Source organism: Acomys minous (genome assembly GCF_964271855.1).
Source record: "Acomys minous genome assembly, chromosome: 12".
Classification (NCBI taxonomy): Eukaryota; Metazoa; Chordata; class Mammalia; order Rodentia; family Muridae; genus Acomys; species Acomys minous.
This window is the reverse complement of record NC_140493.1, coordinates 112,540,346-112,555,391: the sequence shown is the minus strand read 5'-3', so window position 1 is coordinate 112,555,391 and position 15,046 is coordinate 112,540,346. Positions and strand designations below refer to the sequence as shown.

The 15,046-nt window shown below is 50.1% G+C and overlaps 1 protein-coding gene across 5 annotated transcripts in view; it reads left to right on the top strand.

Moving 5' to 3' along the window:
* The window catches only part of CCDC57 (coiled-coil domain containing 57), a 102,876-nt gene that overhangs the window by 55,967 nt on the left and 31,863 nt on the right, over nt 1-15,046 (top strand). For 4 of the 5 annotated variants that reach the window (XM_084751659.1, XM_084751657.1, XM_084751658.1 and 1 more), the window contains exons 16-17: nt 7,447-7,568; nt 14,222-14,438. In XM_084751659.1, the coding sequence (XP_084607785.1) occupies nt 7,447-7,568; nt 14,222-14,438 (339 nt within the window). Of the gene's footprint in view, nt 1-499; nt 760-7,446; nt 7,569-14,221; nt 14,439-15,046 lie in introns of those variants that run through there. The other variant, XM_084751661.1, reaches the window with a different exon arrangement.

The window sequence follows — 15,046 nt, the reverse complement described above, 5'->3', positions numbered from 1 at the left end:
AAGACCGTTCCAAGACTGGCACCTAACGTTTTAACCCAGCAGACTAATGCAGGAACACTGTGAGTTCAAGACCAGCCTGTGCAGAGTGAGATCAAGAGACTGGAGCAGTGGCTCGGCGCCTGCGTCGTGGCTCCTACAGAGAAGCTGGGTTTAGTCCCAGCCCCCACTTGGTGACTCAGCGATTATAACTAGTTCTGGGAGATCCAACACCCCGCAGGTGCAGGCACATCTGTGTATACGTTCAGGCAAACCTGCCATGTACATAAAACAACAAGTCTAAAATTTACAAAACACAAGACAAAACAAAAATAAAAACGAGTCACTGGTGCTAATCCACACTTGGCATGTGCCAGCACCTCTGTCTTCCTGTTGTGTGTGTATTCACTCCTCCTAGCCCTTGTGCACACTGTGCTCACTCACACTCACACCCTCATCAGAGTCGATGGCCGTGGCCGCACAGGCACACAGTGTGCACATCGCCTGCTTTTCCTCACAACAGGACACACTGTGCACGGTGAGTCGTTAGCAAGCCAATTCCTAGAAGAGGGGGAACAACAGTGTCACTGGCTTCTTCCTTCTTCCCGTGGCCTGTTGGCCGTGTCTGCCTGTCCTGTCCTCTGCCAGCAGCTCAGTGTCTGCACCCCTCGTGAGCCATCAAGTGCCGGAAGAGACTTACAGAGGGGGAGAATTAGAGTCCCACCCCTACCCCTGTGGCCACAGGCCTGCAGGAAGTAAATATTCACTAGAAGATCATGACAGGTAAAACATGTCATTGTTTTACTTAAATATCTCTCATTTTTGTAGGGGTTTCCCCATTGATACTTTATTATATTATTATACTTCTGACTTGTATACTAGGTTTCAAACCCAGGGCTTTGTGCTTCCCAGTCAAGCACTGAGCTACACCCCAGCCCGCTGGTGAAAATGTGACTCATCTATGAGTGACTTGCGGGACACCTACCATGCTGGAGGCAGTGATACCTGCCTGTGATCCCAGCACTCAGAAGGCCCAGGCAGGAAGATTGTGAGTTCAAGACCAGCCACAGTCAAAAAGTAAAAGAAAAGACAAAGACACCTGGGGACCTTAGTCTTCCCTGTGGTTACACTTGTGGCTTTGCTCTGTGGAGCGTGTGTGCACACGCTGCCAGGTCGACACACTTAGTACCGACAGTGGTGGGTGCATCCAAAAGCTACTGCCGAAATGCACTAATTATGAAGAAATAGCTGAGCACAACATTTCACCTCACGAACCCAGCGCCCCTGCTCTGCGTCTCCCCTGGCCCTGCAGTAATCTTCACAAAAGGCAGCTGCCTCCTTTGGAGGAGACCTAACTTTTCTGTCTTTTTGTTCTTTGCTTTTTATGTTGTTTTGGTTTTTTGAAACAGGCTTTCTCTGTGTCGCCTTGGCCATCCTGGAACTTGCTCTGTAAACCAGGCTGGCCTCTAACTCAGAGACCTGCCTCTGCCTCCCAGGCGCTGGGAGTAAAGGTGTGCACCACTGCTGCCCGGAAAAACCTAGCTTTTCATTTCCTCCTGTTCCCCAGGTGTCCGCATGTCTGAAAGGAGCCCTGGTTCACCTGTGTCTAACCTGTGGCTGAGCTGAACCCTCCATGTTTGTGTTTTTCAGGCAGGGTCTCACTGTGTGGGCCTAAATTCAAAATACATCAGCCTTGGCCTCCAGGTGTGTGGTGTCCACATCACCTCGCAGTCTGGTCTTGGCTCCTTGGTGAAGGGCTTGCTCTGCACCCACTGTCCACTGTGACCTGTGTCATCCACTGGCCACTGTGGGTTGCTCTGTACCCACTGGCCACTGTGACCTGTGTCAACCACTGGCCCCTGTGGCCTGCTGTCACCCACTGGCCCCTGTGACCTGTGTCACCCACTGGCCACTGTGACCTGTGTCACCCACTGGCCATGGTGACCTGTGTCACCCCCTGGCCACTGTGACCTGTGTCACCCACTGGCCCCTGTGACCTGTGCCACCCACTGGCCACTGTGACCTGGTCACCCACTGTGACCTGTGCCACCTACTGGCCACTGTGACTTGTGTTACCCACTGGCCCCTGTGACCTGTGTCACCCACTGGCCACTGTGACCTGTGTCACCCACTGGCCACTATGACCTGTCTTATCCACCCCATGACTTGTGTCATCAACTGGCCCCTGTGACCTGTGTCACCCACTGGCCCCTGTGACCTGTGTCATCCACTGGCCACTGTGGCCTGCTCTGTACCCACTGGCCACTGTGACCTGTGTCAACCACTGTGACCTGTGCCACCCACTGGCCACTGTGACCTGTCACCCACTGACTACTATGACCTGTGTCACCCACTGGCCACTGTGACCTGCTGTCACTCACTGGCCACTGTGACCTGTGTCACCCCCTGGCCACTGTCCTGTGTCATCCCCTGGCCACTGTGACTTGTGTTACCCACTGGCCACTGTGACCTGTGTCACCCATGGTGACCTGTGTCACCCACTGGCTACTGTGACCTGTGTCACCCACTGTGACCTGTGTCACCCACTGGCCACTGTGACCTGTGTCACCCCCTGGCCACTGTGACTTGTGTTACCCACTGGCCACAGTGACCTGTGTCACCCATGGTGACCTGTGTCACCCACTGGCCACTGTGACCTGTGTCACCCACTGGCCACTGTGCCCTGTCACCCACTGACTACTGTGACCTGTGTCACCTACTGGCCACTGTGACCTGTGTCACCCACTGGCCCCTGTGACCTGTGTCTTCCCATTTTATGTTGTTGTGTCTAGCTGGAGCTCACTTCAGTTTGTGCTGATTAAAAGTCTATGTGAGAGCCAGGCATGGTGGCACACACCTGTAACCCCAGCAGGAGGATCGCTGTGAGTTTGAGACCAGCCTGGTCTACAGTGAGTCCAGGACAGCCAAGGCTACACAGAGAAGCCCTGTCTCAAAGAAAGAAAGAAAGAAAGAAAGAAAGAAAGAAAGAAAGAAAGAAAGACAGACAAACCCAAGTCGGGCTAATGAGGGAATACTCACTTGACTTCAGCGTCATTCCTCAGAGGAAGAGTACAGAAGCATGTCTACAGTCATAACTTTTAAGTTTATGTACATAATTTCCCATTTTTATTTTTCTCTTAGGTTTATTTTATGTGTATGAATGTTTGGGCTGTGTGTATGTCTGTACACCATATGTGTGCCTGGTGCCTGAGGCCGAAAGAGGGTGTTGGATCTCCTGGAACTAGATTCATAGGTGTTTCTGAGCCACTGTTGGCTGCTGGGAACTGAACCTGGGTCCTCTAAGAGCAACAAATCTTCCAAACAGCTGAGCTATCTCTCCACTCCCATCCTTTTTTTTTTTTCCCAGAGACAAGGTCTCTTTGTGTAGCCCTGGCTGTCCTAGACTCACTTTGTAGACCAGGCTGGCCTGGAACTCACAGCGATCCTCCTGCCTCCGCCTCCCCAGTGCTGGGATTACAGGTGTGCCAGCACGCCCAGCTCTCAATTCGAATCTTTATCAGTTCTGATGGTATCCACAGCTTTTCATTCCCTGTGGAAACATAAGCCAATCTGTCCCAACACAAACCTTCCTCAGGCTTATATTCTGATGTTAACACATCCTTATAGAGTATAGGTTGCTATTGCTTCTCAGGTTTTTTGTATAACCTGGTGACTCTTGGCTGCCCTTTCTGAAATGGCTCATAACTTCTGCTGTGGTGACATGAGCCAGCCCCCAAGGCCATTTCCCAAAGGCAAGAGACTGCCTTGCATCTCTCTATTAGACCTAAGCCTGTTGTTCCAGTGGCAGCCCTCCCACGTCGCCTGCACGCGCTGGGAGCCTAGGCCTGCCTTCTCGTTTGTATTCAGAAAACCCCTTTCCCTTGAGATGCCTTGTTCACAGTTTTGTTGCAAATGACCAACTTTCCCATAATTAAAGCACCGGGCGTTTTGTGATCTGAGACCTTCAGCTCCTGGTCATGGTCTCGTTGTAAATGGGCATCCTTCCCACAAGTGGAGCTCTGGGCATTGTGATCTTGGAGACCTCTAGCTATAACTGACCTATGACTTTAGCATAGTCCATGTTAGAACCAGTATCGGTTGTATCTCTCGTCCACTTGTCTATAGGTGCCGCCTGGGCCTTTAGTGGTCTAATGACTTTTATATTCAGTATTTTAATTTTCATACAACAAGGTCTCTATGAACATTTGCCTGTGCCAGGGTCTGATACAGCTTTGTTCACAGTTAAGACTAATCTTTGTTTTTTAAAAAAAAAAAAAAATCAATGAAGGCATCTCCAGAGCCTTTTATAATCTTTGTAAATGAGGTAGACCTTTTTATGGGCTCCTCAACTTTGTCCCAAGCTTTTAAAGCCACTAAGCAACACTGTTCATCATTAAATTGAATCTGTTTTTAATGTATATGATAATATGTGTGTGTGTGTGTATATATATATATATATATATGAGATGTATATGAGGCTCTATCTGCATGCACACCTGTGTGCCAGAAGAGGGCACCAGATCCCAATATAGATGGTTGTGAGCCACCATGTGGGTGCTGGGAACTGAACACAGTACTTCTGGAAGGACAGACAGTGCTCTTAACCACTGAGCTGTCTTTCCAGTCCCTGAGTCTATTCTTGTATATCAGAGTCCCGCCCTTTACCCAGCAACCGACCCTCACTCTGTGTCACTATTCAGTATTCGCAGCTCCTTCCCCCCACCATGCCAACCACTGCAACTGTGGGCTGGCTTCTAGTGTAGGTGTCACCAGTCCTGGAAATAATTCTATTTTGAGTAGCCCAGTTATGTAGAATTTGTCTCACATAAGGTAAGTACATCCCGTATGAAATCATGACCTCTTTATGTCGCCTTACAGCAGCTGGACCTGGTGGCACACACCTGTGATGCCAACACTCAGGGAGGCAGAGGCAGGCGGATCTGCAAAGAGAGGCCAGGACGTCTAGGGCTACACAGAAAGACCCTGTCTTGAAACAACCGCCCCCCAAAACAAGCCTTAGATTTGTCATTTCTCGTCTTAGCTCGTCCTAACCTTGTTCCACACCATTAGCAGCCTAGGCTGTGTGTGACTGGGAAGCGAGGTGACCTCTCAGCCCTGGGCCCGCTCAGGCAGTAAGGTTGGTTCAGGATTAACCCTTCCTCTTATTCCATCAGGCTGTCCTGCCTTTTCAGCCTTTCTCTGAGCTGACCGCCCTCCAGCCCCGTTCCCTCCTCTCTCTCCTCCTGCAGAAAGCTTTTGCTGTCTAGTTCAGTCACCAGGACTGAGCTTTTTTGTTTTTCCCCTTTTTTTTCCAATTTATTTATTTTTATTTTTTTATGTGCATTGGTATTTTGCCTGCATGTACATCTGTATGAGGGTGTCAGGTCTTGCAGTTGCAGACAGTTGTGAGCTGCCACGTGGGTGCTGGGAATTGAACCCGGTCCTTTGGAAGAGCAGGCAGTGCTCTCACCACTGAGCCACCTCCAGCCCCTGTTCTTCCTCTTCTATTGCTCCTGCGTTCCCAGGGGCTTCCACACCCATCCACAATTTTTTCAACTGCTCAACTATTCTCCCAACCTTTTTTGAAACAGAATATAGGAAAAGGAAAAGGAAAAAACCAGAAAATCGCCTCTGGGAGCAAAGTGGGCCACCCCAGCAGGAGCGTCTTGAAGTAAAATATCCATTCCTTAATCTCCTGCTGTTTCCTCTGTGGCATTTGAAATCAGATTTCCTGTTCTGCGTTGCCCCGTCTCTGGTGTCACTTGTAACTGGTCTTTTCTACTTTGTGGGTTCTTAGTTCCTCCACCCTTTGAGCCCCTAACACTACACAGGAGAGAACAGGACAGGGAGGAGGGGAGCCGAGGAAGGACACAGAGGGAGCTGTCTCTAGAGCACTTCCTGCCCGTCGCAGTTTGAGCTCCTTGGGGCAAATCTGATCTTCACCATCGGGACATCTAATTCTTTCTTCTTTCTCCTTCTCCTCCTCCTCATCCTCCCTCTTCTTCTTCTTGTTTTCTTTGCACATGACTACTTCACAGATTGCAACCAGCATTTGTATATCCTCCGAGAAGTCCCCAGAATTCCCAGGAGCCATCTGCAGCTGGCAACCCCACCTCTGCTCGAGCACAAGGCGAATCAAAGTCAGCTGCTGGAAAGTAGTCCCAGATCCCCACAGCTGGGACTGAAACAAACACATGGTCTCATAATATTGCTATGGTTTTTATTGATATTGTTTTTTCAAGACAGGGTTGTTTTTCAAGACAGGGTTTCTCTGTGTAGCCTTGGCTGTCCTGGACTCACTTTGTAGACCAGGCTGGCCTCGAACTCATGGAGATCTGCCTGCCTCTGCCTCCCGAGTGCTGGGATTAAAGGTGTGTACCACCACCGCCTGGCTTATTGCTATTTTTTTTTTAAGAACCCAAAATTTGAGAGCTGAAGAAATGGCTCAGCAGTAAGGGGCACTGACTGACTGCTCTTCCAGAGGCCCCAGGTTCAAATCCCAGCACCCACATAGCAGCTCACAACTGTCTATAACTCTAAGATCTGACACTCTCACATAGACATATATGCCTGTAAAATACCAGTGCCCATAAAACAAAGGTAAATAAATTTAAAAAAGAAAAGAAACCAAAATTCTCAATACAGGGTGTGTGGTGTGTGTGTATATGTTATATATGTGTGTGTCTGTGTGTTATGGGTAGTGTGTGTATGTGTATGTAAATGTAATGTATGTGTGGTGTGTCTGTGTTTTTGTTTGTGTTTTTCAAGATAGGGTTTCTCTGTGTAGCCTTGGCTGTCCTGGACTCACTAGACCAGGCTGGCCTCGAACTCTCAGAGATCCACCTGCCTCTGCCTCTCCTAAGTGCTGGGATTAAAGGCGTGTGCCACCACCACCTGGTTCTGTGTGTGTGTGTGTGTGTGTGTGTGTGTGTGTGTGTGTGTGTGTTCTGCACAGGCAGATGTTTGCTTTGATGCACCACCCAGAAGCTTGTTTTAGTGACTGTTAATAAATATGTCCTTTCCACTGCTCTGTGCAGCTGCCTGTAGTTAGGGTTGTAGGTTAGGGTTAGGGTTAGGGTCAGGGTTAGGGTTGTAGGTTAGGGTTAGGCTGGGAACTTGTGCTGTGTGTCCCTGGGCTTTGCTAGGAGATGATGTGTCACAATTCACAGTTGACCTCTGTCCCTGAATTCTTTCTCTAGAGTAAAAGTTCCTCTGGTTTTGAGAAACAGTTCAGTGTCACTGTGCCCCATTCCCACCCCTGACTCCATTATTTGAGACAGGGTTTCTCTGTGTAGTCCCGGCTGTCCTGAACTCTGAGGACCAGGCTGGCCTTGAACTCCTACTGCCTCTGCCTCCCGAGAGCTGGGATTACAGGTGTGCCCACCCCAGCCCAGCTTAGTTTGCTGTTCTTGTGTTGAAACCCTATATGATGTGCACAGGGAACCAACCCTCTCCTCATCCTGTTTCCAGGGAAACAGACTCCTTCCTCCCTTCCTCCCACCTCTGAGCCCCAGAACCCCCGCAAGGTGCCTGAGATACCTTTGGACCGTGGCCCACCTTTGGGACAACTGCAGCCCCACTCAACAATTCAGGTAACTTCTTCTCCTAAGAAATCTGTGTGAACATTTCTTCCATGCCCAAGTGTGGGTTTTCATCAGACAAGGAGCAGAGGGCAGCAGAAAGCCTCTGGTTCTCAGCGCCCACTGTGGTGCGGGCAGCACTGCACTCTGCCTGCTCCTTGGCTTTTTATTTGTTTTGGTTTTTGGAAACAGAGAGTCACACTATGTAGCCCAGGCTAGCTTGAAGCCTGGGTTGTCCCACTCAGCCTCCTGAGTGCAGTAATTACATAAGTGTCCTACCATGCCTGGCTCCTGTGTTTGTTTATGGTTTTGTTTTAAGTAACTAACTATACATATAGTTTACTAGTTTTGCCCATATGGGTATTATATTTTTGTTTGTTGGTTGGTGTTGTTGTGTGGGGTTTTTTTGTTTGTTTGTTTGTTTGTTTGTTTTTTGTTTTTTCGAAATAGGGTTTCTCTGTATAATAGCCCTGGCTGTCCTGGGCTCACTTTGCAGACCAGGCTGGCCTCAAACTCACAGCAATTCACCTGCCTCTACCTCCCAAGTGCTGGGATTAAAGGCATGTGCCACCATACCCGGCACTACCAATATAAATCTTAAAATTTGTATCTTTAATAAAAAATGTCCTGGGACTGGGGAGGTGACTCAGTAGTTAAGAGTGCTTGTGGCTCTTCAGAGGACGGGAGTTTGTCTCCCAGTGCCAGCGTCAGGCAGCTCACAGCCTCCTGTAACTGGCTGTAGCTCCAGGGATCTGTCTTAGTTTATTTTCTGTTACTGTGACAAAACACCAGAACCAAAGCAGCTTGTGGAGGAAAAGGTTTATGTGGCTGACATGTCCACCACGAAGGGAGATGACTCAGGGACCCAGGAGGCAGGAGCCGAAGCCAGGGTCAAGGGGACACTGCCCGCTGGCTGGCCTCTCACGGCTCACTCAACAAGTTTTTGTTTTGTTTTCTTGCTTTATTTGTGTTTTATAGATCTTGGTGTTTTGCTGGCATGTTTGTATTTTATGTGTGTGTCTGGTACTTGTGGAAACCAGGAAAGACATTAGATCCCCTAGAACTAAAGTTACAGATGGTTGTTAGCCACCATGTAGGTGCTGGAATTCAAACAGGGGTCTTCTGGAAAAGCAGCCTCTGCTCTTTACTGCCAGGCCATCTCTCCAGCCATTGGCTCCCTTTCTTTTTCTTTTCTTTTCTTTTTCTTTTTGTTGTTGTTGTTTTTTGATACAGGGTTTCTCTGTGTAGCCTTGGCTGTCCTAGAACTTGCTCTGTAGTCCAGGCTGGCCTCAAACTCACAGAAATCTGCCTGCCTCTGCCTCCCAGGTGCTGGTGTTAAAGGCGTGCGCCACTACTGCCTGGCTTTAGCTCACTGTCTTATATAATCCAGGACCACTGGCCCAAGGGTGGCACCACCCATAGTGGATAGGTAGGACCCTCCCACATCAACCATTAATACAGAAGAGGCCCCCACAGACTTGCCTACATGCAGTCTCAAGTAGGCGTTTTATCAGTTGAGATCCCCTCCTGACAGATGACTCTAGAATGTGTCAAGCTGACAAAAACTAACCACAATTGACCCCTTATCAACTTGACACAGCAGTGTATCAATATTAAGCCATAACCTTTCCTGTCTTGTTTAGAAAGAAATAAGGAAATAAATTCAGTGTCCACTGTCTAGGATTGATTCATGATCTCAGGGTCTCCAGAGGCCCTGGGCATTCCCAGCCCTCTGCCATCTGCAGCACCTACCCAGCCTCATTGCCTCAGGCCGCTCCCTTGATGACTCTCTGATACACTGGGGTCGCCATGGTAACTGGGCTGCATCTCTCTGTAGGGCCTCCCCCTGCTCCCTGTTGTCCAGGAGCCCTTCAGTCCTGAGGTTTCATTGCAACTGAGGCTGCACATCCTCCAATGGCCTCTCCAGGACCCCTTAATTCTGCAGCATTGCAGCCGTGGCCTGCTGAGCACAGCGTCTCTGCTGACCCTAAAGGAAACACTTCCCAGAAGACTTCACCTAACTTATGATGCTGATCTCTGTTGTTATTGTTGTTGTTGTTGTTGTTGTTGTTGTTGTTAATTCTGCTTTTGCTTTTCTGAGACAGAGTCTCTCTGTGTAGCCCTAGCTCCTGGAACTCCTCTGTAGAGCAGGCTGGTCTCAAACTCCGCCTGCCTCCTGAGTGCTGGGATTAAAGGCATGTGCCACCACGCCTTTAATGCTCTCAGCATCTTAACTGCCAGGTCATTAACCTCTGAGAACTCAATGGCGTTTCCAGCCCGAAGGTGCAAACCCCTTTCTCAGCCTTTCTCAAGCAGCATGACCCAGTCTGTCTCAGCAGAGCGCTGTCCTGTCACAGCCTCTGTCAGTCAGTTTGCTTTCCATTGCTGTGAGAGAAATAAACAAACGCGACTGGGGCAGGAGGCTTTGCCTTTGTCTTTCCTGTCTCAGTCACAGTCTGTCTTGAAGGGAAGGAAATCAGGGCAGAACCTGAAGAGAGCAGGGTTTTGGAGAGTGGTGGCCACACTTTCAGTCCCAGCACTGGCACTCGGGAGGCAAAAGCAGGCAGATCGCTGTGAGTTCGAGGCCTGCCTGGTCTAAAAAAGCAAGTCCAGGACAGCCTTGACTACACAGAGAAAGCCTGTATCAAAAAACCTAAAGAAAAAGAAAAAAATTCTACATGTGTGTGTGTGTGTGTATTATACATATGTGTGTATATAGTAAATTTTTTAAGACAAAGTTTCTCTGTAGTTCCGAAGGGCCTGGAACAATGTAGACCAGGCTGGCCTAGCAGATATTTCTGCCTTTACCTCACAAGTGCTGAGATTAAAGGCCTACTCTTCCACACCTAGCTTTGTAAATTTCTTAGAGCCAGCCGTGGCGGCTATGGTCAAGGATCTGGTTGGCTCAGGGGTAGAGCACAGGGTTAGTGTTCCTGAGGCCCTGGTTTCCATGCCAACAGGAAAAGGCAACTCCAGCCGTTGTATTCCTTTGACCTAATTAGACTTTCCATCACTCAGAGAGGTGCCTTCTTCTGCTGTGGTGGCGCACACTTTTAATCCCAGAATTTAGGAAGCAGAGGCAGGCAGATCTCTATGAGTATGAAGCCGGCCTGGTGAATCCCAGGCCATCCGAGGCTACCCAGTGAGACTCTGCCTCAAACAAAGCATTTTACCCAGAGCAGCTTCAGGACTCACAAGGTGGGCCGGGCTCAGCAGTGCTTACTCAGACTTTCAGCTGAGGTCCTTTCTGCCTCGCTGAGCGCTGAGGTAGCCGCCTCTGCCCTGGGGACGTTCATATCGCTCGCTCGTCCCCACTGACTAATGAAATACAACAACCTGCTCCTTGGAGCTGTATGTGCACATAGCAGGACTTACTTGAGGTTTGAGGCGGAGTCTTGCACTCCTGCCTACACTCCTAGGTTACCACTCTGGACTCTCAAGCTGCTAGTGATCAGCTCCTTCACTAGTAGTGATCAGCTCCTTCACTAGTGATCCTTTAAGGCTAGGGAAATTGTTTTGGAATCTCAGTGCTGATTCATATTTATTGAATAACTGCAAATATATTCTTCCACAGGAATTTGCCTTTTGAGTTTACTTACAATAGGTTAAAAGAAAAGAAAGCCACATAGAGATGCGGTGATGTAAGTTCTACATGTACTCCCAGCCCAGGAGCAGCAGGCTTTGGGCCCAGGAGCAGCAGGCTGACTGTCACTCTGGGGCCACTGAGGCTGTGAGGCGGGGTGCACTCTGCGGAGCATCAGGAACACCAACAGTGAACATCAAGGCTCAGGCCTGAGCAGCCAGGGCCATTGGAGGTGCTCCATCTCCGTTCACACCCAGGCCAGCTTGAGGCCACACACAGAAAGCACAGGCCAAGGGGAAGAGCTGAGTCGAGACAGGGCAAGGCCACCCAGGAAACAGGCCCGAGGCACACGGAGGCCAGTTGTTTGGTCAGAGAAGAAACTGAGCAGGATTGGCCAAAGGGTGAGGGGCAAGCCCAGGTGTTTGCCGAGCACACAGCGCTCCCATTGAAGAAAAGCACAGCTGAGCCCCGAAAGGAGGCTCCTGCACCCCCACTCCCCTGGTGGGCCCACACAGGCACGCATGCTCTCACAAACTGCTTCTCCCCTCACCTGTGGAGACGCTGTTCAGTCATGGGGGAGTTTTGTTGGGAGTTTTCAGTCACTTGCACTAGTCATTGCTCAGGTGTTTTGTCAGGAGAAATCTTTCCCATATCACGTAAGCAAGCTTACTATCAACTGCAGTAAAACATGTCTGTTGTCTGACCACTTCCTAGAGTAGTAAATGTTTTATTAAAATATTATTTTTTCACCAGGCAGTGGTGGCGCACGCCTTTAATCCTAGCACTTGGGAGGCAGAGGCAGGTGGATCTCTGGGAGTTCAAGGCCAGCCTGGTCTTATAAAGTTAGTCCAGGACAGCCAGAGCTACAGAGAAACCTAGTCTCAAAATATATCTATTATTTTTTCCCAAACAACAAAACTACCATGGTTATTGCATCTATTAAAATAACTTAAAACCCTAGAAAAAGAGGCACCGGAGACTGAGGCAAGAAAATGAGGAGTTTAAGGCCAGCGCTGTCTTAAAATGAAGAAAAAGAAAACAAAAAAATTGCTATAGCGATGGCTCTGTGGTTAAAAGCACTGGCTGCTCTCCCAGAGCACTCAAGTTCAATTCCAGGCACCCACATGGCAGCTCAGAACTGTCTGTAACGCCAGCTCTAGGTGACTTGATGCCCTCACACAAATGCACATAAAATAAAATTAAAGTATTTTTAAAAGAAAACAAAAACAATCAAACTAAACAGGTAGAGAGACTGCTCAGTGGTCAAGAGCACTGGCTGCTCTTCCTGTGGATTCAGGTTTGATTCCCAGCATCCACATGGTGACTCAGCCATCTGTGACTCCAGTCACGGGATCCCATACCGTTCTCTGGCCTCTGTATGCAGCAGGCATGTACATGACACACAGGCAAAATACTATACTCATGAAAACATAAAAATAGCCAGGAAGACAAAAAACAAAAACAAAAACAAAAAATAGCCAAGCAGTAGTGCCACATACTTTTAATCCTAGCCTCTTTTTTTTTTAAATTCCTATTTATTTCTAGTAGTAAATGCACCTGCCACGTAAGAAGTAGAAAGAAGCAGGTGGTGGTGGCACACACCTTTAATCCAAGCTCGCGGGAAGCTCAAGCAGGCAGATCTCTCTGAGTTCCAGGCCAGCCTGGTCTACAGAAAGAGTTCTAGGACAGCCTGGGCTACACAGACACTTGACAAAAAGGTAAAGCATACAGAAAAGAATTACGTGTGTGTAAGGCTAAAGCAAATAGGGTAAAAACGGTGGGTGGAGGCCAGAGGTCAGTCAGCACAACGAAGCTCGGAACCACTAGCAACCAGCCAGCGCTAGGTCCGTGTGTGTCAGGTGCTCACCAGGGAGTGCTGAGCCCACAAGTGTGTGTGTCAGGTGCTCACCAGCCAGTGCTGAGCCCACAAGTGTGTGTGTCAGGTGCTCACTCCCCACCCACTGAGCCTGACACAAGCTTAGCTGCTTCTTCCTTCCTGTTTCCCGTGTTTCCTTTCATGCCCCTCACGTGGGTCTCTTTGGTGTCCCCTGCCTCCTTTTCCGTAGAGTTTTCTGAGGAGCTTGGATAGAACCCATAGTTCCGACTGTGCGGTGGGCAGAGTGGCCCAGTTAGGGACCAGATAGACGGGTGCTGTCTGGGGCTGGACTCTACGTAAGCCAGGCCCTGATCTTGGGGGAAAGAGTTCTGCGTGGAACCCACAGCTTCCTTCCCCAGGTTTCCAGAAGCACCTAAACCAAGTGGAGGGAGCTGGTTGGATTTGTTCTGTGGTAAAACAAGCATATCCTTCCTTTAAAGGCGGACACCAAAGGAAGAGGCCCAGGTCCCAGGATTTGGGGGTGTTTCTTCTCAATCTTGGGAGGCTCATGTCTGATGATAGGAGTTCCTGAATGTTTCTTGGCTTTTCACGACAGGACCCCAGGCACTGGCTTTTCATGACAGGACCCAGGCACACCAAGAGAAAATGTGTTTCTGAATATGCAGGGAAAAAAAATCAACCTCATTCAGCCCACACGGTCAGCAAAAACAACACCTCATCAAGGCCACAAAGCAGGCATGGGATCAAGGCCTGCACAGGCGCAGCCGCCGGTGCTGGGGTGCAGGGGAGCTGGAGTGTACTCACAAGGTGCCGGGTGTTCACACACAGCCTTAGAGAAGGTCACACTGTTCTGATGCCTGCTGTGAATTTGCCACCCGGTGCTTCATTTTAGAGCAGTGGGCAGGAGGAGGAAGAGGCGCCAGAGCACCTGGTGCACACTCACCGCAGCGTGGCCCCCACCCTGCTGGCACACTCACCGCAGCGTGGCCTTCCCACTCTGCTGGGGACCCGAGCTGTCAGGCTCTGCCCTGTACCCCGGGCTCCAGCCACGCAGGTGAGCCTGGTGCTGTCAGTCAGCTCGCTGGTGTCTCTGCCCAGAGCTCTCAGGTGCTCTCCGGAAGCCACTCACATCCTGAGAAGTGTGCTGTCCCCTTATCCTGATGGGAGAATGGAGGCAGCGCAAGAGCACCCCAAAGGTGCACAGAGGGTATCTATAAAAGATAACGGTTCCCTTACCTTTCACAGAAACAACACAGAGTCCCCACAGAGACTTGGAAGTCAGTTTCTCAGAAAGAAAACAGGTCCCCAAAGCTACCACAAGCTCAAGAAATCCCTAAAGAAAGTGACCATCATCCCCACAGATCATCTTCATTGGCCAGCAGTTCCCTCCAGGACACCTGGAAGTTGCTAGACCTGGGATCCAGCGTTTCGGGTGTGCCGTCACAGGGCGACTCTGCCACAGGTAGGAGAGCTGCCTGCCCGATTGCTACCTACAGCGTAGAGTGCAAGGTGGTGCTGTGCTGAAGTGACTGTGGGGCAGTGCGCTGTGCTGTGCTGCGCTGTGCTGTGCTGTGCTCAAGTGACTGTGGGGCAGTGCACTGTGCTGTGCTCAAGTGACTGTGGGGCAGTGCGCTGTGCTGTGCTCAAGTGACTGTGGGGCAGTGCGCTGTGCTGTGCTGTGCTCAAGTGACTGTGGGGCAGTGCACTGTGCTGTGCTGTGCTGTGCTCAAATGACTGTGGGGCAGTGCGCTGTGCTGTGCTGTGCTCAAGTGACTGTGGGGCAGTGCGCTGTGCTGTGCTGTGCTCAAGTGACTGTGGGGCAGTGCGCTGTGCTGTGCTGTGCTGTGCTCAAATGACTGTGGGGCAGTGCACTGTGCTGTGCTGTGCTGTGCTCAAGTGACTGTGGGGCAGTGCGCTGTGCTGTGCTGTGCTGTGCTCAAGTGACTGTGGGGCAGTGCGCTGTGCTGTACTGTGCTGTGCTCAAGTGACTGTGGGGCAGTGCGCTGTGCTGTGCTGTGCTGTGCTCAAGTGACTGTGGGGCAGTGCACTGTGCTGTGCTGTGCTGTGCTC